We start from the raw sequence: 27,380 nt of genomic DNA, 5'->3' as shown, positions 1-27,380 counted from the left end.
GCGATCTTGAGTAGGGGACTCATTGCTTATTAACATATTGGGACCAACCCCCATTGTCCTGTATGTAAATGGTGGGGGAAATTATCTTCCCTTACCTCCTTAAAAACTATTGAAAGGAAGAATATTATGAATACAGGAGATTTACTTTGAGTTATCAGATGCAAGTAAGCAAATGGCAACAAGATCTCACTGTTGAACAAAGTTGTTCACGGTGACCCTTCTCGAATTTGACTCCTGCAGAGAAAGCAAAAGCCTGCAACGGATGTGTCCTGGTACACTGCTTAGCTGGCGTCTCTCGCTCAGCCACCATCGCCATCGCCTACATCATGAAGAGGATGAACATGTCCTTAGACGAAGCTTACAGGTGAGGACAGGGATATGCCTTGTGGATTGGGTTTTCACTGGACCTGAGACATGAAGAGAGAGGAGGGTGGGTAGCCAAATTACAGCAAAACAGGACTATTTTAGTTACATTCTTTACAGGTGACTGAATTTTTAAATGGTTTTTCAAAGATTAGAGAAGAATATAAGTCAGCATGAGTTCCACCTGAACATGTGTCAGATTCATCTGCAGCTACTTTTTAATTTTAAGGAAAAACAAATCTAAACAGATCTCTACCCTGTTAAGTGAGTTTGTATCTTTTCCTAATTGGGGAAGTACATAGGAGAAAAAAGCTCCAGCAGGATACCTGTTATAGAACTCCTACTTCTGCTTCAAACTTTGTGCTTTTATCACTGTGAGGAAAAACCCTACGTACAAGACCAAGTTATTGTCAAAATCCATTCACTGAGTGGAATTTCCTCCATTCATTCTAGAGTAGCCCAGATTCTGCATTTGGACTGGGTTGCTCCCCCCACCCTTGGTCAGATGGAAGGCAGGCAAGTGACATGGGCGTGAGGACCGGAGTTTGGTGGGTGAATCTGGATCCCCTGCGTGGATAGCGGGGATTGGTTTTCATGCGATAAATGGCCATAAATATAGATGTGGGAAGCAGGCCTATTGTGACAACTGGACTTTTTCTCAAATTGGAAAATTTGGAAAGAAGAAATGAGCTACCTGAAGAGCTTCTCATTTGAGGAATGAGACTGGAGGAGAAGGACCCTCCCTTTGTCTGCATTAATTCCCTTGTCCTCAATTCAGGCTTTTCTCCCTAAAAGTCTTCTGGTACTGTGTAGAAACCAGAAGCAAAAGCACTCTTATGTCATGTTTCGAAGTCTTACTATGAGGACCCTGCATTTGTACTTGTTACAGTTGAGCCAGTTGTCTCTGGCTTTGTTAATTTGCTTTAGGTTTACTTGATCTCCAAGGAGTTTGATTTTTCTCCATATTCAAATACAAATTTTCAATGTAGTTTCACTCCTGCATCTTCTGAGGTGTGTCCATGAAGGTTAGAAACCATCGAAGGATTTTTCCACTATCTCTAGGAGTCTGTGTTTCCACAATTAAATAGAAAAGCTATTTATTACTAGTTTTTACCCCTTGAAGATTCTTTTTTAACACAGTGGTTACAAAAATGGATGCAGACATGAGACCTGGTTTTGAATTTCAGCTGTGTGAGTTTGGGGAACCGAATATAATACTCTGTTTAATGCATTGGCCTAGTGCTTAGCACACAGAGGCCAGCTGACGGCTGATGATTGTCGTGCTGGCTGTCGTGCTGGATACAAAGAGAAGGAGCTCAGGTGTGTGCTTTGAGGCTGTGGCCATCTGATACTTGCTTTTCTGGTCCTTAATTAAACATATGAAATGTCCTGAGGAAGTGACTATGAGGACTTTGAGAAGGCCTGATATTGGGAAACTGAAGCAGGAGAGTGGCTGTCACACCGTACTTCTGAGGGCAGCACCAGCCTGAGTTGGTGGGGAGGACGGAATCCTCTCTTACCTGTTGCATTGGAAACCTTGGGTCCTTGGAAACAAGCTGGCTAAAACTAGAGCTTCTGGGCCCTCTCTTTCTAGCATGCTCCAAGGACGTGGTATAAAGCTCTCCCAGTGCAAAGGCCCTTTTATTCTCCACCTTGAACTTTTAATTTTAAGCCAGTCATCTTCCATAGGTATTTGGGAGGCTCTAATATTTTCCTCTCTTATTTATTCACTTAGTACTCTGATTTAACACTGTTCTTAAGATAAAGTGTAGTTGTAAAATTTGAGGTTTTTGTTTCTTTCCTCTCTTCGTAGATTTGTGAAAGAAAAAAGACCTACCATATCTCCAAACTTCAATTTTCTGGGCCAACTCCTGGACTACGAGAAGAAGATTAAGAACCAGACTGGCACATCAGGGCCAAAGAGCAAACTCAAGCTGCTGCACCTGGAGAAGCCAAATGATCCTGTGCCCGCGGTCTCCGAGGGCGGACAGAAGAGCGAGATGTGCCTCGGTCCACCCTGTGCCAACTCCGCTACCTCAGAGGCGGCAGGGCAAAGGCCCGCGCACCCTGCCGGCGCGCCCGGCTCGCAGCCGCCGCTGCCGGAGGACGGCCCGCTGGTCCAGGCGCTGAGCGGACTGCACCTGCCGTCCGGCAAGCTGGAGGACAGCAGGAAGCTCAAGCGCTCCTTCTCTCTGGACATCAAGTCCGTCTCGTACTCGGCCAGCGTGGCCGCATCCTTGCACGGTTTCCCCTCGTCAGAGGACGCTCTGGAATACTACAAACCCTCCGCGGCTCTGGATGGGACCAACAAGCTCTGCCAGTTCTCTCCGGTCGAGGAGGTGTCGGAGCAGACTCCAGAAACCAGCCCCGACAAGGAGGAAGCCAACCTCCCCAAGAAGCCTCAGCCCGCCAGGCCCGCAGAGAGCCAGGGCAAGCGGCTGCATTCGGTGCGAGCGACGGGCGGTGGCACCGCCCAGCGGTCCCTCTTCTCCCCGCTGCACCGAAGCGGGAGCGTGGAGGACAACTGCCACACCAGCTTCCTCTTGGGCCTGTCCGCCAGCCAGCAGCACCTCGCCAAGTCTGCCGCCGGGCTGGGCCTCAAGGGCTGGCACTCAGATATCTTGGCTCCCCAGACCTCCGCCCCTTCCCTGGCCAACAGCTGGTATTTTGCCACAGAGCCCTCGCGCTTCTACTCTGCCTCCGCCATGTACGGGGGCAGCGCTGGCTACTCGGCCTACAGCTGCAGCCAGCTGCCCACCGGCAGCGACCAAGCGTACTCCGTGCGCAGGCGGCACAAGCCAGGCGACAGGCCCGACTCGCGGCGGAGCTGGCACGAAGAGAGCCCCTTTGAAAAGCAGTTTAAACGCAGAAGCTGCCAGATGGAGTTTGGCGAGAGCATCATGTCCGAGAACAGGTCGCGGGAAGAGCTGGGGAAGGTGGGCAGCCAGTCTAGCTTTTCAGGCAGCATGGAGATCATCGAGGTCTCCTGAGGAGACAGACACTCGTGACTTCTGTTGACAATGTTTGTCTTGTTCACAAAAAAATATTCCCTGTAAATCTGAAGTATATATATGTACATACATATATATTTTGGGAAAACGGAGCTATGGTGTAAAAGCAAAAGATGGATCAACACAGGTGTCTCTCCACACCTGCACTTGAGAGATCAGCTGACACGTCTCTCAACGAAAGTGGAAGGGCAAATGCTAGATTTCCTCCTAGACAGATGAGAAACTTTGCAGCGAATTGCACATCCTCTCGTTCTTCCTAAATCCGGTTGTATTTGGTGTTCGAGGACAGAATCCTCTACCATTTAATTTTCGTGTCGTGCCACAGGAGATCTCGAGCACTAGTCTCTGTCCTGTCCCTTCCGTAGTGCACCTTAGCGCTGAGACTGAGCCAGCTCATGGGTCGGGCGGGTAGACCCCATTAGGGACAGAACCTCATGGTAAATGCAAGAGAAACGATCGCATCCAAAGCGGATTCATGCGTCCACGCTCACCCGGCAGCCGATGCGTGCATCACTCTGCCGGACAGACCGTTAGGGGCCTTGCCGTGGTCTCCTTCGGAGCACACCCAGTACCTCAGACTGCAAGTCGGGGCTCTCACCACTACCAAGTCTGGTAGCCTGTGTCCTAGGCCTTGTGGGTAGGTAGGTAGCTAGGCACATTTTGCAGACCGGTTCAGACTATCTCTGCACAAATTTCCAGTAGGGCCTGGATGGAGGTGGTACCTTGTTTTCTTCTTCTCAGCTTTATGAAGAGAAGGGAAACCATCTAGGATTCCACTTAACGGCCAGGGATCTGGCAGCATAATGACTGAAGCTAAGGTCGGGAGGCTAAACAAGTCTACCTCCCTCCCTGTAAATCCGAGAATTGTTCAGAACGGTGTTGTTACCTTGGTTTCAGCCAGATGGGGATGTACTTGGGTCGGTAGCAGAGCAGCAGAACCTTCGAGTTCTCAGCCGGAGTACAGTTTTTTCCATTTCGGTCTCACCGCACATATAGGTTTTGTAAAAATCTAACAGGTAGAATGTTATAGGAAACTATCAAGAGGGAGAAACTATGGAAAGATTAAAGAACTAACGTTGCTGAGGAGAAGCAGGAAACTCAATTTTTTCTCGATGGTTTTCTCCTCAGCACGTGACGAGGGTGGTAGTTCTGTGATTCCCTTTCCGATTTACTAATAGGGCTGAGAGGCTGGTGACGTAAGGAGTGTTCAGAATAACACAGTATAGGAAAGTGAGGGGAAGGTGGTTGGATTTGATTCGTTGTGAGCAGAGTGGAAAGCTACAGCCAAGCTATTCTCAGAAACTATCCCCAGTATTCTTTCAGTAGAAGGGACACATCAAAATGGAGCAGGACCAAGGTGGTCTCTCAGCCTTTGACCTACAATCACTGTATGGAATCAATCCTGGCAGCTGAAAATAGGTGATTGGAACAAGGATACAAGTGTTAGTACATACCTGCTTTTAAACTCCCTGGCTTGAGTCTTGTCAACTATAGTATGGCCCTCTTTTGAAGCCTTAATTCACGTCAGCAGCTTTTGTGTGTGTGTGTGGGGGGGGGGGGTTGTCGTTCTTTACTGTAAGTGTAGCTAGTTGCTGACTCATATCTCAGGTTTTTCGGTGTTCGAGAAATGGATAGTCCTTTGACTGGGATGTGACTTTGTGTTTCCTGTGATGACTGCTGAAACCAGCACAGAATGAATGGCGTGACTCAAAGCTGACTTGTTCATGATGATGCTGAGCTTCGTGTAACCTAACTGGTTGTGCGCAAATAACGCGCTGTGATCTGGGTGTAGAAAGAAGGCAGGAAGAGAGGACACCGCACAGGGAAGTCACTGTCATTATATTGAAAAAGTTCTGTTCAATGATCGGAGTTTTTCCACATACATTTAAATTTGGGATGTAACCAGACATTCTCCAGGTTTCACAGAGTAATTTTTGATGTGTTACGTATACACACACCCTTCTTCCAGGGTCTGGTCACAACCGTGGAACGTTTCTGAGAAATGAAAGGAACAGCTCCAATCTTACATATGTCCCGGGAGGGTTGGGGGGGGGGGGGGCTTGGTTTTAACACCTCTCTGGGCAGAAATTTGCCTTCCGTCATTTGGGATTTCTCTTGGCCACGGTCCCCTTCCTTCCTATGACTGATGATGTAGTCAGACACTAAAACCTTTAGTCCTTGATTGCGAATGTCAAATAATCAGTTCTTGGGATCCAGACTGCCATGCCTCAGGGGCAAGCCCTGGAGCTGCTTGGGGGCGGGGGTGGCTGGCTCTCTCGAGTCCGTGATCTTGGGGAAGCCCCAGAGGCTACCGGGGTGATACTGAATGGTGATTTCTAAAGAGCAAAACTAGACTTCTGTGTGAGAAATGCTGGACAATGGCTTAGAACATTTGTCAAGTTAGGTGGAAAGACTGTATAAATGTTTAATATGAATATAGTGTTCTTCGAGTAAGATGCCGCCGAATGGTTAAATTGTGCATTTCTCATTTTGATGTTCATGTATGTTAATATGAAATAAAATCAAAACTGGTACCTGTTTATACATAAATAAGAGAAGGACTGTTTCCTTGCAACTATACTCGGTGGGAAGAGCAACATCCAAGTTGCAAAAGGAGGGCGTGGCAGAACCTGTCCTGCTCTCACGTCGGAGAGGACTTGGCTGAAGACAATGTGGTGGGGCGTCGGATGTAGTACGTGCGCCATCATTCACACGGGACGCTTGGCTAAGGGCGCATTGCTGGCCCGTGTTCTCTAACATGCACACCACATGCCCACGACAGTGCAGAACCCCAGGCACCCGGCGAATATTTGCTGACTGTATCAAGAATAGGTACAGGGGAGGAAGAAGACCAGATACACATTTGTGGTACATTCTAATGGGATGTATACGTGGTTTTAGAATTCTTGTGGGGAAAACTGAGGAAGTTATTAAAGGTCTGTTCTGCATCCTTGCCACGTACATCTCAACGACCCCTCTGCTTATAAATGACACTGCACGTGACAATATGTGAGACTAGCAGCTTAGTCCCATCAGTGTGTCAATAATTATGCATCAAGGGAATAAAGCATTTACATTTATAAATCAATATGCTTCATAATAAAGCATATTATCTTGGAATAATAGAATTACAGGTGATGTCATTTAAGTTGGTTGTGACAGGCTTCTGAGCTGAAGCTAAATTTAAGAAAATTTACAAGCGAGAAGGATTGTACCGGGTGGGCAGAGACTTGGCCAGGACCTTGCAAAGAACCAGGGTTGGGCACCGGAGAGAAAAGGGGGTGTAGAATAAATCTGCCTCCAGAGACGGACGGTGGCTTGAGGCAGCAGGTGTTCGAGTGACAGGCTTTGGATGAGAAGGTGTACGTACACGCACTGACCAGGGGCCCCTTGAGAGACCATCAAGGGCAGGCTAGTGCTGGAGACTAGTCTGGGTCTGACAAAAATTAGACCAGGGCTTGGGCTAAGGGGAAACCGGGAAGGTCTAGATGGGATGGGGAGAGTGTACCTTATGGGGCCAGACGACAGCAACTCTTTACCCTCAAAGCCTTCACTGGCGTTTTCTTTTATATCCCATCTGGTTTTGTCCTCGGACGCGAGGCAGAAATGTTTTAGGTCTAGTAAAATTTGTCGAGGTGCTTTTCTCTGAATATTACTCTTCCGCATCTATAAATGGAAGAGGGAAGGGAGTTATTTCTAGCAGTCCGTGAGGCCCATTCATCCTTGTGCAGCGTAATTATACTTGGTTATATCCTACAGTATTGCGAAATCAACTGGAAAATTACGTCACTACCTTGGAAGATGTTCACAAGTCAATCACGTTGTTTATGTGCAGGGGCATCAAACCGGGTTTATGTAAAAACAAGCTTCATTCCACTGGTTCTAGCCAAAACAGTAAAAGTGGAAACGCGGTCCCACAGGAAATGCTGAATGGGACCTCGCAGGAGCAGAGTCACAGGCAAACAGGGCGGCTTGGAGAGGGTCAGTTCGGCTGTGGTCGGGGTTCTCTCTGCTCAAGGGAACTGGGACAGTTTCAAAGGCTGAATTTAAAGTACTTGGTTCACCAAAGCTTTTGGCATGAATCCTGCCTCGCTGTAGAATAAAAATAAAAGGTGGCAGTAGGAATATGCCTCAACTGGTGAAGAAAATGGGTCATTAGCAAGTTCCCTCGGGTCTCACACTGACACCGATAACCCAGAACAGATTCCTGAGAGCAATGGGCACACGTCAGCACGACACATGAGATACTGGGTCCCCTAGTAAGCAACTAGGTCTGGCTGCCAAATTTTTTTTATTTTTTGGTCTGAGGCCTGTGGATAAGTTATCCGGTCACCCTTCCCCTCTGTAGTTGGGGCATCTGAATGGAAGCTACATGCCCTGTGTGTGTGCAAAAAATCAAATGTTCCTCATTACAAATCAGCCTACAGCAATGACATCTTCTCTCGGGATGTAGAACAGTTCACCTAAAACGTCCCCCGAGAAGGAAAACTGTCACTTCACTCTACCCTTCAGTCTTCAGGATCAGCATTTTAAGTAATTTCCTACTGCGTGGTGTAGGTCTCGGTTTAGCTGAGGTATAAACAAATTGGGAAGACAATTTCACTCAACTCTTAAAACATGTTTGCTCACGGCTCTCATTTCTGAAGATTCCTGGTTTTGTCCCGGGACTTGCTGAGGGAAATGCCAAAGCTAAGTGAGTTCTACAAATCCACAAAAGCGGTGGCACAGGTCAGTCCCCCAGGGCCATTACTTTATGTAACCTTGGAAACAGCATGTTTGGTAATACTCGTAATGAACCTGCTTCCTAGGTCAGTGGAAAGAAGCAAAGAAATACCTAGAAGATATTTTTTTAATAAAAAACCCACCTAATTTCTTGAGTGCACTCCTGTATCTCTGGAGACGGAGTCCCCAAAATTCATTTCATCAAATACTCTGGGCCAAGAATATAAATTATGTTCCAAAGAATGACAGAATTTTAAGGGAAACAAAGACATGACATCTGTATAATTATATAGGCTGTCATGAAGCCTACACTATTGCTCTTAACCCTACAATTAATTTTTTAATATTTATTCACTTTGAGTAGGGAGAGGGGCAGAGAGAGAGAAAGAATCCCAAGCAGACTTGACTCTGTCAGCGCAGAGCCCGATGCGGGGGCTCTCATTCACAAACCATGAGATCATGATCCGAGCCGAAACCAAGAGTTGGATGCCTAATGACTGAGCCACCCAGGCACCCCAAGCCCACAATTCATTTACTAGAAACTTCCATGCACATAATACAAGGGGTGAAGGCCAGCTTCCACCAGCCTCCTACTTCGAGTCAAGCAAGGAGCCTGCAGTCTAGGGGCCTATTTGACAGCATTCGTAGACAGAGATGCATAGATAGGTATGCAAAGCAGATTCTCAAGAGAGGGGAGCCGCTGGACACTTTCTAATAAAGAGAAGGAAAGACGCTCTCTGTTGGGAGCTTGTAATTTAAAGTCACTACCAAAACCAAGGGCCACTGCTCAGAGACAGCAGCTGAAGATGCCTCTCGCTGTCACAAAAGTGGCATCCTGGAGCAGGCAGGGGCCTGCGAGCCCACCCAGACCAGCTCACACGGTAGGGAGGTGGAAACAGACTCAGGGAAATTAAGTGATGTGTCAAGATTCAAGGCTGGAAACGGACAGCCCGGCTCTCTGACCACAACCGGTTGCCTTTTTATCCCCGAAGCATCCTGTAGGGTCCGGATGGGTCACTGGGCATTGAGGGACAGAGAGCCAGCAGAACTCTCTCTTCGAATGGCAGATCAGATTCCCAGAATCCTTCAGAAAAGGTCAAATCCCGAGGAGGTAAAGGACTGGTATTGCACATTACCAGTCAGGGGTCCATCCATCTGAGAAGAGCCACTAGCAGTGATAGAGAATCAGGGGGTTGTCAAAGGACTGACCTGCAGCACTGAATCACAGATGCTGGTAAGAGAGCCCCAGTTCAGCTGCTGCTTGTTCACCTGAAGTCCCTGGGCGGGTGGTCCGGAAAGAAGGCGGCAGTGCAGTCTGGGAGCGCCGGGACAGCTGGAGCCTGCAAGCCACTCGCGGGAACCCGCATCTGCCTCTTGCTGGCCGGACCCGCGCTGGCCTCTCTAAGCCTTCGTCCTCCTGCTGCAGGTGACCTGAAGGAGAAGCTAGATTCATACCTGACCCCCGATCTGGAAGAACCGGAGGCAGAGTTCTGTGGGGGCCGGAGGAGCCGAGAGCCCGGCCGCTGCGCCCACCAAAGGTGCAGCGGGTCTGCAAAAACGTGCACGAGGTGCAACAGGGCACGGCGTCCGGCGACCTTCAGCGAGTAAGCACGGCTATGGCTTTCCGTCCTCTTCCAAATTCGTGCAAATTTCTCTTGTGGCCACCCCCTACCTAACCAGAAATGAATAGGGAAGGGAATTCTGGAAAACAGTTCAGCTTCGCCAAGTTGACAACGTTGCCAAAACACCCCACTCCACAAAGATCAACTGGAATTCTCTTAGAAAATACCGGGGTGCCTGGGTGGCGCAGTCGGTTAAGCGTCCGACTTCAGCCAGGTCACGATCTCACGGTCCGGGAGTTCGAGCCCCGCGTCAGGCTCTGGGCTGATGGCTCAGAGCCTGGAGCCTGTTTCCGATTCTGTGTCTCCCTCTCTCTCTGCCCCTCCCCCGTTCATGCTCTCTGTCCCAAAAATAAATAAAAACGTTGAAAAAAAAATTAAAAAAAAAAATACCGAATTTGCCTGTGGTTCTTCTTTGCTTCCACCCAGTGATAAGCCCCTATGTACTCAGGACCCAAATCGTTTTGTCTTTTTATGCATTTTTTTTTTTCCAGTAAACTCTACGCCCAACGTGGGGCTTGAGCTCACGACCCCGGGATCAAGAGTCACGTGCTGCACCGAATGGGCCAGCCAGGTGCTCTTGTCTAACTTCTTCGTAAGAAAACAAGTTGGATGGAGAGCTGGCTGGCTGAGAATTTTCTCCTGCCGTGTTAGGTCTGCCTTTCTGCCATGTTCATGCCTTGAACTATTGAAACGCAGTGAGAAAGCTCCATCCTCAGGAGGCTTAGTCTGTGTCTCCTATTTATTTGTTCTGCGCTTGTATTTGTAAATTGTACTAAGCGCGGTGATGGTAAGAGCACCTGACCCCTGAGCTGTTTTCAGAGCTCTTCGTTCTCTGAAAGCTGCAGGCACGGCCCTGCGTTCAGAGCTGGGTTCTGCACACGCCAGGAACGCAGAAAAAGACCATGATGCGCGTGGCTTACAAACGCCACTTCCTGTAGGTCTCGGCAAAGGGAACAGAAGTATTCCTTGCACTCCTTTTTTTTTTTGCAAAAACCAATTTCTGCCAATTTGAAACTAACAAATAGAAGACCGTAATGAGCGCAGGGGGCACCGAGTCTAGTAGCTATAACAGGTATTAAAATGTATTGTGAAATTATATTAACACAGTATGAAAAAAATGAAAAACAGCATGAAATGCTATTGGAAGATCAATGGATTAGAATGTAGTTCAGAACGAGATCCTCAATTATATGGAAATTCACTACATGATAGAAATCACTACATGATACACATGTGCATGTGTATTTGCCCATCAGAGGGAAGACACATTATTCATTAAATGTTGCCCTCCCGTTAACCTTAGCTATTAATAGGTTTCTAAGAAACGGAATGTCTTTCTTGATTTGTACCCTCTAATAAATTGTTCTAGAAATGGTTTAAGACCCAGTAAACCTGACCATCAAAAGGCATTCGAAACACAAACTTCTTCCACCAGTGCGGCCCAACAAAGTCCTCACTCCCCAGCACATGGCTTCCAAGTCCTCCACGACTCCCTCCAACCCCTTCATTGCCTCAGGCAGGACATCTCTACCCCATCTTCCTTCTGGGGAAGGAAGGGCATCGGGTCCCATGGAGGCGGAAATGCGATCTGAAGGTTGCCCTCTGGAAAAGCTGGATGCACCTTGACCTCTTTCCTTGGCCCATCTTGTCTTTCCAGCTCAGAGGAATGAACAATCTTGATATTTTTGGGATGGTCCTTAAAAATCCTAGAAGCTGTTGATTTTTTTCCTGTGTCTGAATTAAAAAAATTTTTTTTACTTAGCTTAGTTTGCTCATGTATCTTCTGTCATCCAGTTGTTTTATGTCCCACATTTTATTCTGGGTTCTAAGAACCTTACAAAATAGTATCTGATTAAAATCCGAGATTAGAGTCAGATCAAGTTTACCCAAGATACGCTAAATTAAGTGGGACCTGTTTTAATCTTACAAATATACCAAAGGCTGTTGTTGACGTCTAAGAAACGCCTTGTAAAGGTTGAAGGAATAAAGGGAGCACGGGGTGCATGACAGGCTGGCCCCAGAGGCGTCCCCATGTCCCCCAGCGCTTGGTCTCACTTGCCCGCCTCGCTCTGTTCCTACATTCCATTTCTTTGTGTCTTCAGTCTTTTCTTCCATGGGGACATTTATGACGTGCTCTAAGAACTTTTGTGGTTACTCAAGTTCAGTTCCCAAACTCCCATAGAAATTCAGTAGCGTTCTAAGTTTTGTGTCTTCAGAAAAGAAGGGCGGGGACTACCCAGACATTTTTGTATTTGGGGCACAGCGTCAGACACATTGAGTGGGCTCAATAAATATCTGCTATAGGCATGTCAAACCCTGACCACACCACAGGCTTTCCAGGCTAGTAAAATAAATGCCGGTTAAAGCCATGTTACAAAACTCGGAGCCTCGCCAGTGCTGATGTGATAAAAAGAATCCTAAACTACGCGTGCATCAAGGAAACCAGTCGTGGGGGGGGGGGGGGGGAGGCGGACCTCGTGAGGATGCTGAGAGGAAGTGTTCAGTTTCCGATGATGACATGTGAGGGACACTGTAACCTAGCGCACCAACAAATACCACCAGCGCAGGAAGAGGTGCCCCAGATAAAGACCCGACGTGATGTAAACAGGGCAGGAACAGTAACAACACCGAGACCTGGAGCAAATTAGTTCTTTATGTTTGCAGTTCAGACCCCGGAAAGGCTGCGGAGAAGAACGGCCTGAGGGCACTGAGGACACAGAGCTGCTTTGAACATTTCTCCCCTCCTCTCTGTGTTTTCACTCCGCAAGCCAGACCTGACACTACGCGCTTCCAACTAAAAACACAACGAAACCCTAAACGAAATAAAAACAATTCCCAATGCAGAGTCCTGTAACAGATTCCTAATAATTCAAATGTTCCAGCTTCGGTTAGCACCGAGGCTTGGTTTGGTTCGTTTTGCAAACGGAAAAAAATGCCTCAAGGAAAGGGGTGGGGAGGGCAGCGTCAGACCTTCAGGGAGAACCGAAGCCTCCAACCGGCTTCGAGATCCAGTCACATCAGGGCCCTCTGGTTCCAGCCGTCCTCGCCCTCGGGGCCGTGCTGGGGTGGGGCCAGGCGGGGTCCCCACAGAACGACAGCCCAGCCTGGCAGGAGGGTGGGCAGCTCTACAGCCTGAGCTCTCGGTCGGGTTTCATGCTGAAGGGCTCCAGCCTCTCGCTCTCGGGCAGCATGCTGTTGAGCCGCTCCATCAGGGGCACGGTCTGGTCGATGCCCATCTGGATGCGGCGGAGGATGGCGGACATTTCATTGACCTTCTGGATCTGCTCCGCATATTTGGCGTATCTTTTCTGGCGCTCTTGCATGAAGCTAAAGAGAGTTTCTACGGACAAATCCATCTGCGGAGGGAGAGAAGTGCAATTCGTTAGACCCAGTTGAACCAAATCCTCCCGAGAGGATCGGGGTCCAGCGTGAGCTCCACAGGTCAGGAGGCGGCGCTGGGGGGATTTAAAATCCCTCCTGATGAAGCTTGAGGACCGCTGCCCCACAGTCATCCCTGGACGAAGGGATGACGGTTTCTGGCTCTGTGGTGGGCACGTGAGCCTCTTATACCTTGTGGAGACCCTCAGATTTCTCTCTACATAAAGGCCAGGGTTTGAATGTGGCTCTGCCACTGGAGGTGATGATACTTCTCTCTGTCCCAGGGCCCGTATCTGCAAAAAACAGGGAACGGATTCCCAAGATGCAGGGTTGCCGCGAGGATGAAATGAGAGAGCGCATCCAACGCGGGACTATCGGGGTTCAGGGGTGCCTCCAAACGCATTCCTCAGCCCTCTCTCTCTTCCTTGCAGCCAGTAGGCTGGGGGCAGGGGACACAGGGGCAGGGGTGGCGTTCCTTGACGAGCAAGGCTCACGACCGGACCGAGGACCATGGACCACAATGCCGCCAGGCAGACTGCTTCATGCCCCCGCCCCCGCCCCGCCCCACCACCAGTGGGACGACGGTTAGGCTCTGGGCAACCATTTTGTGACTATTTTCTTCTCCTGGTGAAGTTCTTTGGAACCTATCATCTGGATAAAAGTGGGGGAGGGAACCTCCGGGATGTCAGGTGCCTGTATCCACCTCCTCCTGTGTAGGGAAGAAACAGCCAAACTACTAAGACTCCAAGTTCTACCCTTAAATTAAGTTCAAAGGCTACTTCAGCCCTTCGTTTTCGTCTATTCCAGGAACATGTCCCTTCCCAGCCCCCCAGCCTCATGCAAAGTACTGGCATCTACTACACGTGACCAGAGCCTCTGGAAATGGTGTGATAAAAACCCAAACAAACAAGCAGACGCAGAGGAGACCAACGCCAGCCCCAAGAAAAAACAACCATTTTTTAGACTGTGTGTGTGTGTGTGTGTGTGTGTGTGTGTGTGTGTGTGGCGGTGGGGAGGAGATGGAGAAGGGATGGCGAGTAAGGGGGTGTTAGAAGAACTTAGTGCTTGTTTTTTCTATGTTGGTTCTTTCCTCACTTGTTTTGAAATGCCCAGAGGACCAAAAACAAAACGAACAAACAAAAAAAAACCCCACCACCACAACAAAAACCCAGCTAGCGGGAGAGGAGGGAGGGAGGGAGAGACAAAACATCAACCTCCCAATACTGTGGAAACAATTTCTACCTTCAGGTGGTTCTCTGCAACCCTGTTCGGTCATTTAGCACTTTGAAGGTAGTGGGCCAGTAAATTACAAGGTCCGTAAGAGTCAACTGTGGGCCTTTTCAGGATGGTAGTTCAATCCGGCACCTAGAAACACTCCGCCTTCCGACAGACACCGGGCAACGTGGGAGCTTGCTGAAATCCTCATGAGAACCAGCCCCACTCTCCGAACTGCCCGCTCCGGCATTCAGAACCATCGTGCGTTTTTACATTTCACTTGGCAGTGGTGTTCCCGCCCTCACCACCCCCAACTCTACCAGACCAGGCACCCAGGAGGTTTATCTGAAATGGCCTCCGAGACTGTAACTTATCATGTCTTAGGCCCCTGGCAATCAACCACTTCCCCCATGAGTTACACCTGATCAGACGGTGGCATTTGTTCAAATGACATATCCTCGCCTACACATTTCCTCATCCGACTGGGGCCCATGCCTGATGTATTCAAAGCCACTCCATGTTTAATGCCTCGGTGCAAGCATGCTGTTTATACAGGCTGACAGTAAGTATGTCTCTCGAGTCAATTCCACGACAGTCCGTGGAAGAAAAAAAACCACAGAAGAGGAAATTTGAGGCTGAGCGACCCGCAAGGTCTCACTGTGATGGAACCAAAACCAGAACGCAGATCTCCTCAGTCTAGCGTCTTCCTTTCACCCACGCTGTCTACGCAAGAGAGTGTGCCATGACTTGTGCATAAGATTCTAACTGGTGCGTGGCATGGCATTAGAGAACATGATGGAGGCGTTACTGCCTTTAAATCCTTTCCCACTCTTTCTGACCGCTGCAAGGAAAGTCTCACGTTGGTGAAAGTAAGACTTTAATACCTGGAAAAGTGTAACAGAACTGGTGATACCTGTTTCTCATGTCCCTGTCCTTTGCCCTCCCAAGGCAACAATGTTGCTGATCCCTAATCCCTACCTTTGTGGGCACCCATGAACCCCCGGTACAGACTCATTCCAGCACATCTGACCAGACTTTAGGTTGGAAGTCAGTATCTAATGCAATTCCACACCTTACCATTTTGACAATCTGGAACGTATCCTTATTCACCTTTCCTCTATTTTTGGGCAGAGATTGTAATAAGGAAGCATATATATAATGCATATAATCAACAGACATTCTTGAGTATGACAGAGTGCCATACAGCATGCGATGTCCTAAGGATACAGACACTGAGAACCAAACTAATGACACCAAAGCTTATTGTGCACACTAACATGACTCTTCTTTTGTACTATCTTTATTAACATAACTTTGCCATTCCAGAAAATCCATTTCAGTAAAAAAGAAAAAACAAAAACAAAACCTACTCGAGTCTCCAATAAACAGAGAATGGCTGTTTATTTTCCACAGCTCTTGCCTCAAAACCCATGCCTTGCTGTGACCCATGACTGAGTTCTAGTCAGTGGTATGTATGTGTGGAAGCCTCTTATGGCAGCTTCTGGGTATCTTCCTTAAAACTTAGCTGGCACGTACTCTTTGCTCCTCCCTCTTTAGCCTTTCCTTCACTCTGCTCCTGCTGGAATGCAGATGCAGCCGCCTTAGACCATGAGAATAAGTAAGGTCACGTCCTAGGGTTGTTAGAGCAGTGACTTAGAAGTTTCGCCCTGTGAGGACTGTGTGGATGAGAACAGTCCCAGGCCTGGGAAAGAAGAAATGTCCATTCTGTGTCACTCACGGTAATTTTGGATCTCTGTAACACCAATTTAACTTAACTTGTACTGACAGAAATGAATGAGGTGAACTCCCTACCCTCAAGGGACTCACTGTTTACTCTTACATTCATACCTCAAATGCTGCCCTACACATGCATGGACTGTCTCTGATGGTGGTACATTTCAAAGGACAGGTGAAAAAAGAAGGTGAAATTATTTGTGGGCATAACTTCAGGCTTTACTAAGGCATTAGTTATCTGTACAATATGCTCAACCTTGTTCCAAATACCTTATTTGGATTATCTGCCCACCTGGTCAGTCCACTGCCAGAAACATCCCAAGTATTAGCAAATCAAACCCAGAAATATATAAAAAGGATAACACATCATAACCAAGTGAAGTTTATCTCAAGGATATAAGCTTTTTCAGCATCTGAAAGCAAAGTAATTTGCCATTTCAACAGAAGAAAGGTTAAAAACTATATGACATGTCAGTAAATGCAGAAAAAGCATTTGACAAATTCAATTATGAAAAGTTTCACTAACTTGAAACAGAAGGAAACTTTCTCAACCTGATAAAGGGCATCTATGAAAAACCTACAGTTAATATCACAGTGGTAAAGGATACTTTTCTCTCTACAATCAGAAAGAAGGCAAGGATGTCCACTCTCATAACTTCTACTCAACACTGAACAGTCTTAGCCAGTGCAATAAGTCAATAAAAGGAAATAAGAGGCATGGGAATACCTAAAGGGTCTTAATCTTTGGATGACATGATAGTGTACTTAGAAAAATCTTAAGGAATCTACCAAAAACTAATAAAACTAACAAGTGAGTTTAGCATGGTTGCAAGATACATGGCCAATATACAAAAATCGATTGTATTTCTGTATACTTGCAATGAACAACTGGACAATAAAATTTAAAAACAGTATTTACAATTGCAGCAGCAACAATTACACAAGGAAAAATTCAACAAAATATCTACAAGACCTGTACACTGATAATACAAAACTCTGCTGTGAAAAATTAAAGAAATCTCAAAAAATAGACAAGTATACCATGTTCATGGATTGGAAGGTTCAAGATCATTAAGATGTCAGTTCCTGCCAAATTGATCTATAGAATCAATTGCAATCTGAATCAAAATTCTAGAAGGGATTTTTTTGGTAGGGATTTGATAAGCTGATTCTAAGTATACAAAATGGCCAAAAGATTTTTGAAAAAAAAAACCCTAAGTTTGAAGACTTACAGTACTTGACTGCAAGACTTAGTATAAAGCTACAATAATCAGGATGGTGTGATATTAGCATAGAGACAGAGCAATGAAACTGAACAAGGAATACAGAAATAGATCTAAACATATGTCGTTGATTGATTTTTTGTTTTAACAGTTTCCAAGGTAATTCAGTGGGGAAAGTAAAGTTTTTCAATAATTTGTCCTAGAACAACTTGATATCTACATGGAAAGAAAACTAAATCTGGACCGCTACACTTTACCCCATACACAAAAGTTAACATGAAATAGATCACAGACCTAAAACATAGTAGCTAAATCTATAAAACTTCTACAAAGAAAACAGGAGAGGGGCACCTGGGTGGCTCATTCGGTTAAACGTCCAACTTCAGCTCAGGTCATGATTTTGCGGTCTATGAGTTCAAGCCCTGCATTGGGCTCTCTGTGCTGACAACTCAGAGGCTGGAGCCTGCTTCGGATTCTGCGTCTCCCTCTCTCTCTGCCCCTCACCTGCTCAGGCCTCTGTCTCTCTCTCTTTCTCTCAAAGGTAAATAAACATAAATAAAAAATGAATAAATAAAAGAGGAGAAAAGCCTTTGCTGTCTTGGGGTAAGCAAAGGTTTCTTTGATAGGTCCAAAAAGCACTAATCATAAAAGGAAAAAAAAAAAGGTTAAACTAATCTTCATCGAAAGTTAAAATTTTCTTAGAAAGACACCACTAAGAAAATGAAAAAGCAAGCCAGAGACTAAGAGAAAATATTTACACTACACATATCTGATAATAGACCTATCTAGAGTATATAAAGAACTCCTACAATGTAATATTAAGAAAAAATCCAAATATGGGATCCTTCCAAGAATATTACCCTGGGGCTTCTGTCTCACTAAAACACTGACTGAATTTCTAAGGGGAAAAAAAGAATCAGCTTTTAACATCTTCAAAAGGAGAATTAAGACCTCTTCCAGGAAAGTAAGCCTCCAACTGATCAGCTGAACATCAACTGAATTTATTAAAAAGAAAGGTAAGGGAGAGGGGGCCAGGGAAGAATCCTCCAGGAGATCATCTGGAAATGGGATCAGATCAGGGGAAAGAAAGGGGGTGCCTCGCTGGTTCAGCTGGTACAGCATGTGACTCTTGATCCGGGGTAGTGAGTTTGAGCCCCACACTGGGTACAGAGATTACTTAAAAATCTTAAAAAAGAAAAAAGAAAAGAAAGAAAAACCAAAAAGGAGAAAGAGGAGTAGCTAGATGTTAACCAAACAGTTGTCTCAACAGAAGAACTCCCTTGCAAAGCTCTGACGTAGCATGGAAGGAAAAACACTCTAGTCAGTTCTGAAATCACTCTGAGAACTCTGGAGGCTTATGGCTCGTGACCAAGATTATCCTAAACCCCACCCCTTGTCTACATAGTTACTGCTGTCAAGTGAGAAGTGGCTATTTGTGAGGCTGCACAGCTAACCTCAGGGAGACCTGTTTCACGGAAGCTCCTGTCTTGACTGAGTTAGGGTGGCAAAACAGGTCTCAGTTGCTTTCAGACCCACTGGCTTAAATTCTCAGTAGTTCCCTTCCTAAGGTTTAGCCAGAGCTTTTACCTCAGGTATGAAGTGACCGTTCAGATACTGCAATTGACCTAAGTGGACATCTGAAGGCATTCCTAAGCTCAAAGTGAGTGACTGAGTCACTCTGTGAGGAGCGGCCTTCGATGGAAGCAACACATAAAAAAAAAAAAAAAAAAATTAATGTGAGGCTGAGTAATCATTCCCGATTTACAACCAACTATATATAGCATAGAGATAAACACAGTGGTGTCAGAACTGGGTCAAAATCTTGGTTCCGCATGTGATTTGTTATCTTCGTGACGTTTTTTTAAAGTAAGCTCCCTGCCCACCATGGGGCTTGAACTCACCACCCTGAGATCCAGAGTCACAGGCTCTACCTGAGCCAGCCAGGCCCCCCCTACCTTTGTGACTCTGAACCAGTCACTTAACCTCTTTGAGCCTCAGCTTCTTCACCTTTAGACTGGGCATAATGATAGTCCCAATTTCAGAAGGCTGATGTGAGGAGTCATGAGGTCACATGTACAAAATGCGTGTAAGAGCCCCGAGAAAAACAGAGTGCCACAAATTGTAACATATATGTGAACTGAAATACACTATGTCTAGAGACCCCTTTTACATGACAAATGGAAAATGAGGTAAATTTAGTAAATCAGGGCAGGAAAAAAATGACATTTTGAGGTATCCAAATAGACACAATATATCTTTTTTGTAAAGGCGGGAGAGTTTATTGTTATGGCTCATCTCTGTTACACTAACTATCCTCAAGGCTGACACAGTCACCCAGATGACAATTTACCATTGTGTTTTTCGCTGACATGTGTCATTTTTGTTCCAAACTTTTGCTACTGAAAGTCTTATAACAGAGTCACATTCCTCATCTCAGTTTCCCGACAGAAACACTTCATACTCCATAACGGCTAAAATCATTATTTACCTACAAGCCCTTCCATGTGCTTTTGATTTATATGTTCAGCCGTGAGAATGAGTAACTCCTACCACTCTTTGGTGCCACCCAACATGGTAAATTAAAAATATACAGGTGTACATGCGTGCATATATATTTTTTCAAAAAAAATTTTGAAAGCAAGCAGAAGAGCTCTGATAAATGACACCTTCTCCAACAGGAGTCCATAGCTTCAAAAATGTTGTTACAGATAATTTCCTGATAGGGGTGCCTGGATGGCTCAGTTGGTAGAGCGTCAGACTCTTAATCTTGCGTTGTGGGTTCGAGCCCAATACTGGGTGTAGAGATTACTTAAAAATAAAGTCTTTAAAACATTTTTTTTTTCTGACAAAATAAGCTTTGATGCTGGTTTGGCACAGGCGGGTCATCCTATGGAAGATATCTAAATGCTTGATGTAACTTCTTTTTCAAAGTAAAGGTGATCTTTTCGAAGTACGTACTACAAAGGTCTATAGTTTTAAGTTAGAACACTATATAATACAATAAGCTCACAACGATCCTGTACACTTGCTAAATTCTAAAACCTTAATTGTAGATATGTACAAGATGGTCAAAAGTAGCTTAAAACTAACTTTTTCACAGGTGAAAAGAAAAATGAGTAGGTAAATTGTGTACCACAGTTAAAAAAAATTCAAGTTTATATGATCAATAGACTCTTGCTTTTCCTATCCCTTACTTAAGTTTCAAAAAAATGTTAAAAGGTCTGCTTAAGAACTCAGATGAGATTACATTTAAAAAAAAGTTACTTTAAAAAAGTTACATTACTTTAAAAGTAATGTTCAGCTTTTAATGTCATAATGTCTCTCAGTTAACTTAAGCCTCAAGGTCAATTTTTGTTTGGTCTTAATAAATAGTTCACTTTCTTTGCACCCATTCTACATTTAAGTTCCTGTTTCCCAAGGAGGCCAATTTAGGAATTGGGGGGGGGGGCGGTGGGAAGCAGAGGCCATGAAGGGCTGAGGCCATAAGCAAGGGCTGTCTGCCCTTCTTCTCACATTCCACATCCAGCCCTGGCTTTGTTCTTCCTTTGGACAGACATCCTTCTTTGCAACTGCTTCCGTGTTTTTACATAAAGGCCCACACTTTCACGTTTCTAAATGTCAGAACTACCAATTCTCCTGATGAGAGAGCATTAGCATAGCTATATAAACTAGTACTGTTCCAAGGGCAAAATCTGCTGCTGCCAATTCATTTCTCCAAAGAAGATGTACAAATGGTACATGAAAAGATGTTCAACATCATTCGTCACTAGAGAGCTGAAAATCGAAACCACAAACAGATACCACTTTCTACTCAATAGGATGGCTAAAATACAATGGCAGGCAATAGTGAGGAGGTGGAAAAACTAAAATCCTTGTGCACTGCTACTGGGAACAGAAAATGGTGCACTGCTTCAAAACCAGTTTGGCAGTTTCCCCCAAAGTTAAATACAGAAGCGCCACATAATCCAGCAATTTCACTCCTAGGTATTATACCCAAGAGAACTAAAACGTAGGTGCACGCAAAAACTTGTACACAAGTGTTCACGGCAACATTATTCATAAAGTAGCCGAGAAGCAGAAACAACCCAAATGTCCATCAATGGATGAATGGATAAACGAAATGTACATCCTTACACTAAAATATTATTGGCCATAAAAAGGCATGCAATACTGAGCTAAGCTACAACAGAGATGAGCCTTGAAAACATGATGCTAAGTGAAAGAAGCCAGGCACAAAAGGCCACATGTTATATGATTCTGTGTATGTGAAATGCCCAGAAGAGGTGAGTCATAAAGACAAAGTAGATTAGGGGTTGCCTGGAAATCGGAGAATGGGGGATGGGGAGCGACTGCTAACTTACACGGGGTTTCTTTTTATGGTGATGAAAATATTCTGGAAATTAGTGGTTTTAGAGGAATAACTTTGTGAATATACTAAAAACCACTGAACGGTACACTGTCAGAGTGAGAGGTACCTCTAAATCGAGTTCTCACCAATTTCATGAAAAGTTCCTTGCGTGTTTTTTTTTTTTTCAGTTCTTTTATGTTTGCATTTATTTACTTTTTTTTTTTTCTTTTTAACTGACCCCATAATGACCGCATTCTTCATCTCACTCCTGACTGGAGGCACCTTCTTTTTTTCACATTTTTACTTAAATTCCAGCTAGTTAACATACAGTGTAATATTAGTTTCAGGTGTACAATATAGTGATTCAACACTCTCATGCAACACCCAGTGCTCATCACAAGTGCACTCCTTAATCCCCATCGCCTATTTCAACCATGCCCCCACCCACCTCCCCTCCTGTAATCATCAGTTTCTTCTACAGTGAAGAGTCTGTTTCTTGGTTTGCCTTTTTTCCCCCATGCTCATTTTTGTTTCTTAAATTCTACATATGAGTGAAATCATATGGTGTTTGTCTTTCTCTGACTTATTTCGCTTAGCATAATACTCTCCAGTTCCATCCATGTTGTTGCAAATGGCAAGATTTCATTCTATTTTGTGGCGAAGTAATATTCCATTATACACGTACGTACACACACACACACTCACACACACCCCTCATCTTCTTTATCCATTCATCAGTCTATGGACAGTTGGGCTATTTTTCATAATTTGGCTATTGTAGATAATGCTGCTATAAACATTGGGGTGTATGTATCTCTTTGAATTAGTATTTTTATATTCTTTGGGTAAATACCTAGCAGTGTGGTTCCTAGATCATAGGACAGCTCTATTTTTAGCTTTTTGAGTAACCTCCATACTGTTTTCCAGAGTGGCTGCACCGGTTTGCATTCCCACCAAGACCAGAGGTACCTTCTTCTTAAGATTGTTCTTCTTGGGGAGTGCCTGGGTGGCTCAGTCAGCTAAGTGTCCGACTTAGGCTCATGATCTCGTGGTCCGCGGGTTCAAGCCCCATGTTGGGTTCTGTGCTGACAGCTTAGAGCCTGGAGCCTGCTTCAGATTCTGTGTCTCCCTCTCTCTCTCTGCCCCTCCCCTGCTTGTGCGCTCTCTCTCTCTCTCTCTCTCTCAGAAAAAAACATTAAAAAAAAAAAAAAAAAAAAAAAAGATTGTTCTTTTTGGGGCACTTGGGTGGCTCAGTCAGTTGAGTGTCTGATTCTTGATTTCAGCTCAGGTCATGATCCCAGGGTTGTGGGATTGAGCCCTGCATCAGGCTCTGTGCTGAATGTGCAGTCTGCTTAAGACTCTTTCTCTCTGTCCCACTACCCTTCTCTCCCACTCTCTCTCAAAAAAAAAAAAAAAAAAAAAAAAAAAAAAAAAATGGTTCTGCTCTCAGAACCTTGTGCTTGGGCTTAGTTGCTCTGGCTTTCACACATCAGTTACCACCTGACTTTGTCTTTGACTCACATGACTGACTGTCTCCACTTCAGAGAGTCAAGTGCCCCTTCCACCAAAGTCTGGCATGTTCTGGCTGACCCTCCACCTTCTATCCCTACCACATGTTCACCACCATTTGACCCCTACTGGAGATTCGGACAGATTATGAAGGTTAAGGGTATGCTGGGGTGTGACAAAAACCTTTCTGGGTCAACTCTGTGTTTTCTGGGTTTCTGAACCTCCTTCAGATCACCATTCCCACAGAGGATTTGGGAGTTCTCTGTGGCAATCTTCTCTAGGATGCCTGTCTCTTGCACAATGGACACACGATGGGAAGATGTTTTCATTAATTACATCAGTGGCAACAATTACCACAAATTGGACACTTTGAAGTGATCCTATTTTTTTTTTTTAAGTTTAGTTATTATTGAGAGACAGGGAGACACAGAGCGTGAGCAGGGGAGGGGCAGAGACAGGGGGAGACACAGAATCCGAAGCAGGCTCCAGGCTCTGAGCTGTCAGCACAGAGCCCGACACGGGGCTCGAACCCACAAACCGTGAGATCATGACCTGAGCCGAAGTCAGATGCTTAACTGACTGAGCCAGCCAGGCGCCCCAAAGTGATCCTATTTCTGAAGACAGTAGTTTGTAATAGTTTACAGCTTATAAAAGTAAACTTTTGCCATTTATTCTCATACCATACCTTTGATCTGTAAATCAGACAAGAAGGGGAACTCCTCTCTGGAAAGTCTCTGTCTACAGGATCTACCAAAAACAAAAACTGAAATCCACAGTAGTGGGACTATTTCTTTTGGTAATCTATGTGCATATGAGGATGAGTAGGGAGGTAGAACACAGTATACAATATTCCGTGATGCCCTGGTTGTTTTAATTAATGTAATAAAATAATGTATAACAGTGACAACCACCACCCCTTGAGGATCTATTAAATGTTGGGCATTGTACTATGTACTACGCACATTATCTCTGTTCCTCACAAAAGTCCCATGGGGAAAATGTCACTCTCCTACTTAGAGGTGTGGAACTGGGGACTCAGATCACAAAATGTGTCTGGGGTCACAGGGCCAGAACTAGCAGTGAAGCTAGACTTTAAACCCACGCTCTTCCACCTAATCTTTGCCCATCTTTTCGACAGAGCTAATTAATTTGAACGTCATTTCAATTAAATACATGCCATGTTGAACAACGTGTTCAATATTTTTTTGAAATCCTTAACAGATGCATTTAAATGGCAACTTTTGACAGTTTTCAAGTGGAGTGAAAGAACACTTTTGTTTCTAATTTAACCACCATGATTTTTTTTAAGAACCAAAATAACAAATTACCAGATATAGCATGGATATTTACAAAACAAAAACTGAGAGGAGACCAAAAGGAATGAACTTTGTCAGCAGATAAGCTGTAATGACATTTTCACTGTCTGTTTGTACACTTTGGACTCTGACGTTTCACTTGTACCAGCATTTCACAATCCCTGACCTCACCAGGGGGGCTTTAACACAGAATGTTCCAGCTGCAAGGGTCCTGGGAGATCAGTCCCACTCCCTGGCTTTACAGATGGAGACTACTGCACAGGGCTTGAGCAGTCCCATGCGGCTGGTACCACCACAGCCAGGGCTGGGCTCCAGATCTCCTGGTCACCATCAACGGTCCCAAGGAACGAAGGTTGGCCAGTGACATTTCCTTCTCCACAGTTAGCTCTACCTTGTCAAAAACGAATTAAACTGTGTGAAAACTGTGACCTGCGAGTTTTTCGGTCCGTAAGAAACCCCCAAATCTGCTGCTAATGAATGTCAAAGTCAAATCAAACATCTCCAAATCCATTAGGAATAGGAACCTGCTCAGGTGGGTCTACATCTGCAATTAGGAGGATATCAGGCCAAAGTGTGCGCAGTTTCTACTTCCTTCTGGAATTACATAAACCTTCCCCGGTCCTTGTTAGTCTGCCATTTCCTGTTGCGAAAGGAACAAACAATGGGCAGACTGTCACCGATGTTTTCATTAAGTATACCACAGGCTGAATGGCATCGATTACCACGTAATGGACATTTTGAAGTGACCCTGTTTCCTTTTTTCAAACAAGGTATCTAAATGTCTCCTTAAAGAAACACATTTTATTTGGGTCTTCAGGAGAGTTAAGACGCATCAGGACCTCAGGAATTTGAATGGCATCACTTTGTTCCAGTAGTTATTTCTGACTTGCCCAACTTCCCCACGTGCCTTCTTACCCTCTGTGTTATGTTTAGGTGGGAAGGTAGGTGAGAGCTCTCAGAAGCTTTAAGCAGTTCCCCAAGCTAAATATGTGGCCGTTGGGCAGGTGACCCCTTCCTCCCCATGCCCCAGAGAAGGGCTACGGAGTGCCTCTGAAAGGCAGCAAGTGAAGAAAAAAGATCTGGGTAAAAAGAAAAGTTCTGGGCAAAACTCCCACTCCTCCCTCCCCCTTGGGAGAGCCTTCCCTGCACTCTCTGCAAGACAGTAGTTCAGGGCACACACACGCCTTAATCTCTGCCTCCTTGGGCAGTCTCTGCTCCAGAGAGTCTACTCTCTGGCCTCCCTGACTATACCTCTCTCTCCCTGTCCACCTTCATCACTCCTCATCCCCCACCGGACTGGTTTAAAGGCCCTTTTCTCAAAAATGATGGGTGGAGAGCGTGGAAAGTTAGCCTCAGTGAAGGCAGAGGAAATGTGGGGTCTTCAGGGTTATTTTTTTAAGTGTGGCTGCATCCTATCAGAACTGCTTCTGAAATCTAAAAGTGGATCCTGAAACTATGAAGGGAATATTGTAAAGAAACACTGGGTCCAGGAAAGCGTGTGAGCATCGCACACAAGCGACGAGAGGAGGCGGGATGTAGAAGGCCTTGGGATAAAGAACTGAAGGGAAAGAAGCAGGAAAGCACGGGCTCGGGGTCCCGGGTGTGGGTCTGAGTCCCAGCCCCGCCACCCCACAACTGGGGAGCGCCAAACGGTTAACCTTTCAGGCCTTCCAACCTCAGTTTCTTCTTCTGTCAGACACAGACGCCAGTGCATGTAAAATGCCTATCCCAGACCCAGCACGTGGTACACAAGTAGAAAACGACAGCTGTATCATTGTGACTCTTGTCACTATGAGGTACTAAGGGAGAATCTGGAGAAGCTGTGCAGGTAGATGGGGCGGCTGGCTGGTGAAGAGAATCTGGGGGCCGCGTCACTAGCCTGGACTCCCCTTCCTAACGTCCAGAACTAAAGGGGAATAAAAGTCTGTATGACCTGGGTGACAGATTCAATAGTTTAAAACCTGAGCTAAGAGGACTAAAACAATTGGACCGTGTGCTCCATAATTCCCTCATTTCTGCACCCAATTGTGCATGAACACAATCCCTCTTTTGATTCAGAGTGGAGAATCGACCTTAGTGGTGGTGTGGAGGTCAATGTTTTACAGTCGAAATTCTCTACCCTGTGCCTGAAGAAAGGATGCGAGAATACTAACATCACAAAGTGTCATATCTCAGTGGACGCCACAGTGTGCAGTCCTAAGCACCATGCTGGATGACCTCGCCGCACACGTGAGGGCCTGATCTGGAGACCGGAGGCCGAGATCATCACCTGTGCAGAGGCTGAGGTGACAACTCAACTTAATGCACACATTCATCTGGCAAACACTTCTGAGTACGGCGTGGGGGGGAGACACAAGGCAGGAGATCCTTCCTGACCACAGGAAACCAGGAATGCATTACATACAGGCTGTTGGCATATACTGACAGGTCTAAAGGATCCACTAGGCAGAGACGGGGAGCACATTCTAGCAGGAGGGAAGACCGGAGGAGACATGGAGCAGGAGTAGAGACCAGGGACAGTCTGAATTTCGTGGACTTGGGAGAACAGCCATGACCACTACAAGCTGGAAAGACAGATGAGCGACTGTTTACTGAAAGACTCCAGGTTTTGGCTAGAATGAAGAGAGAACGCCTGAGGTGCCTTAGGATTAGGAAGAAACCATTACTAGGCTATGCTGTCATTGTGCCACTAATACTCATACTTCTACACAATAGCATCACTTCCATCCTTGGTCTTGCCGCATTTGAGATAAATGTCTTTTACTCCCTAAAATAATCCTTTCATGGACACAGCTGCCTGTAGTCCTGCAGACTTCCTTCACGTTCATTATCCCACTTGCTCTAGGCCTACAGGCTGTCACCTTAACTTTCTGCCTGAGCGATTTCTAGTAATGGTTTGATGTGATCCTTGACAAGTAGTAAGCCCTCTACTCAGGTGT

General features: G+C 45.6%; 2 protein-coding genes and 1 long non-coding RNA gene across 15 annotated transcripts in view; 1 reads left to right on the top strand and 2 right to left on the bottom strand.

Moving 5' to 3' along the window:
* Positions 1-5,924, top strand: part of DUSP16 (dual specificity phosphatase 16) — a 90,133-nt gene extending 84,209 nt beyond the window's left edge. For all 11 annotated transcript variants that reach the window (XM_030321752.2, XM_030321749.2, XM_030321744.2 and 8 more), the window contains 2 exons: positions 241-364; positions 2,177-5,924. In XM_030321752.2, the coding sequence (XP_030177612.1) occupies positions 241-364; positions 2,177-3,353 (1,301 nt within the window). In that variant the 3' untranslated portion in view covers positions 3,354-5,924. The remainder of the gene's footprint in view (positions 1-240; positions 365-2,176) is intronic.
* LOC115518318 lies at positions 350-9,868 on the bottom strand. The gene is made up of 3 exons (XR_003970235.1): positions 9,306-9,868; positions 6,883-7,040; positions 350-407 (listed from the first exon to the last, which is right to left on the bottom strand). It is a non-coding gene; the product is annotated as an uncharacterized LOC115518318 (long non-coding RNA).
* Positions 9,869-12,353: 2,485 nt separating this feature from the next.
* BORCS5 (BLOC-1 related complex subunit 5) overlaps positions 12,354-27,380 on the bottom strand; it is a 98,170-nt gene continuing 83,143 nt past the window's right edge. For all 3 annotated transcript variants that reach the window (XM_030321742.1, XM_030321741.1, XM_030321743.1), the window contains exon 4: positions 12,354-13,074. In XM_030321742.1, coding sequence (XP_030177602.1) covers positions 12,844-13,074 — 231 coding nt within the window. In that variant the 3' untranslated portion in view covers positions 12,354-12,843. The remainder of the gene's footprint in view (positions 13,075-27,380) is intronic.

This window comes from Lynx canadensis, chromosome B4, assembly GCF_007474595.2.
Source record: "Lynx canadensis isolate LIC74 chromosome B4, mLynCan4.pri.v2, whole genome shotgun sequence".
NCBI classification, from domain to species: Eukaryota; Metazoa; Chordata; class Mammalia; order Carnivora; family Felidae; genus Lynx; species Lynx canadensis.
This window is presented reverse-complemented; position numbering and strand designations above follow the sequence as displayed.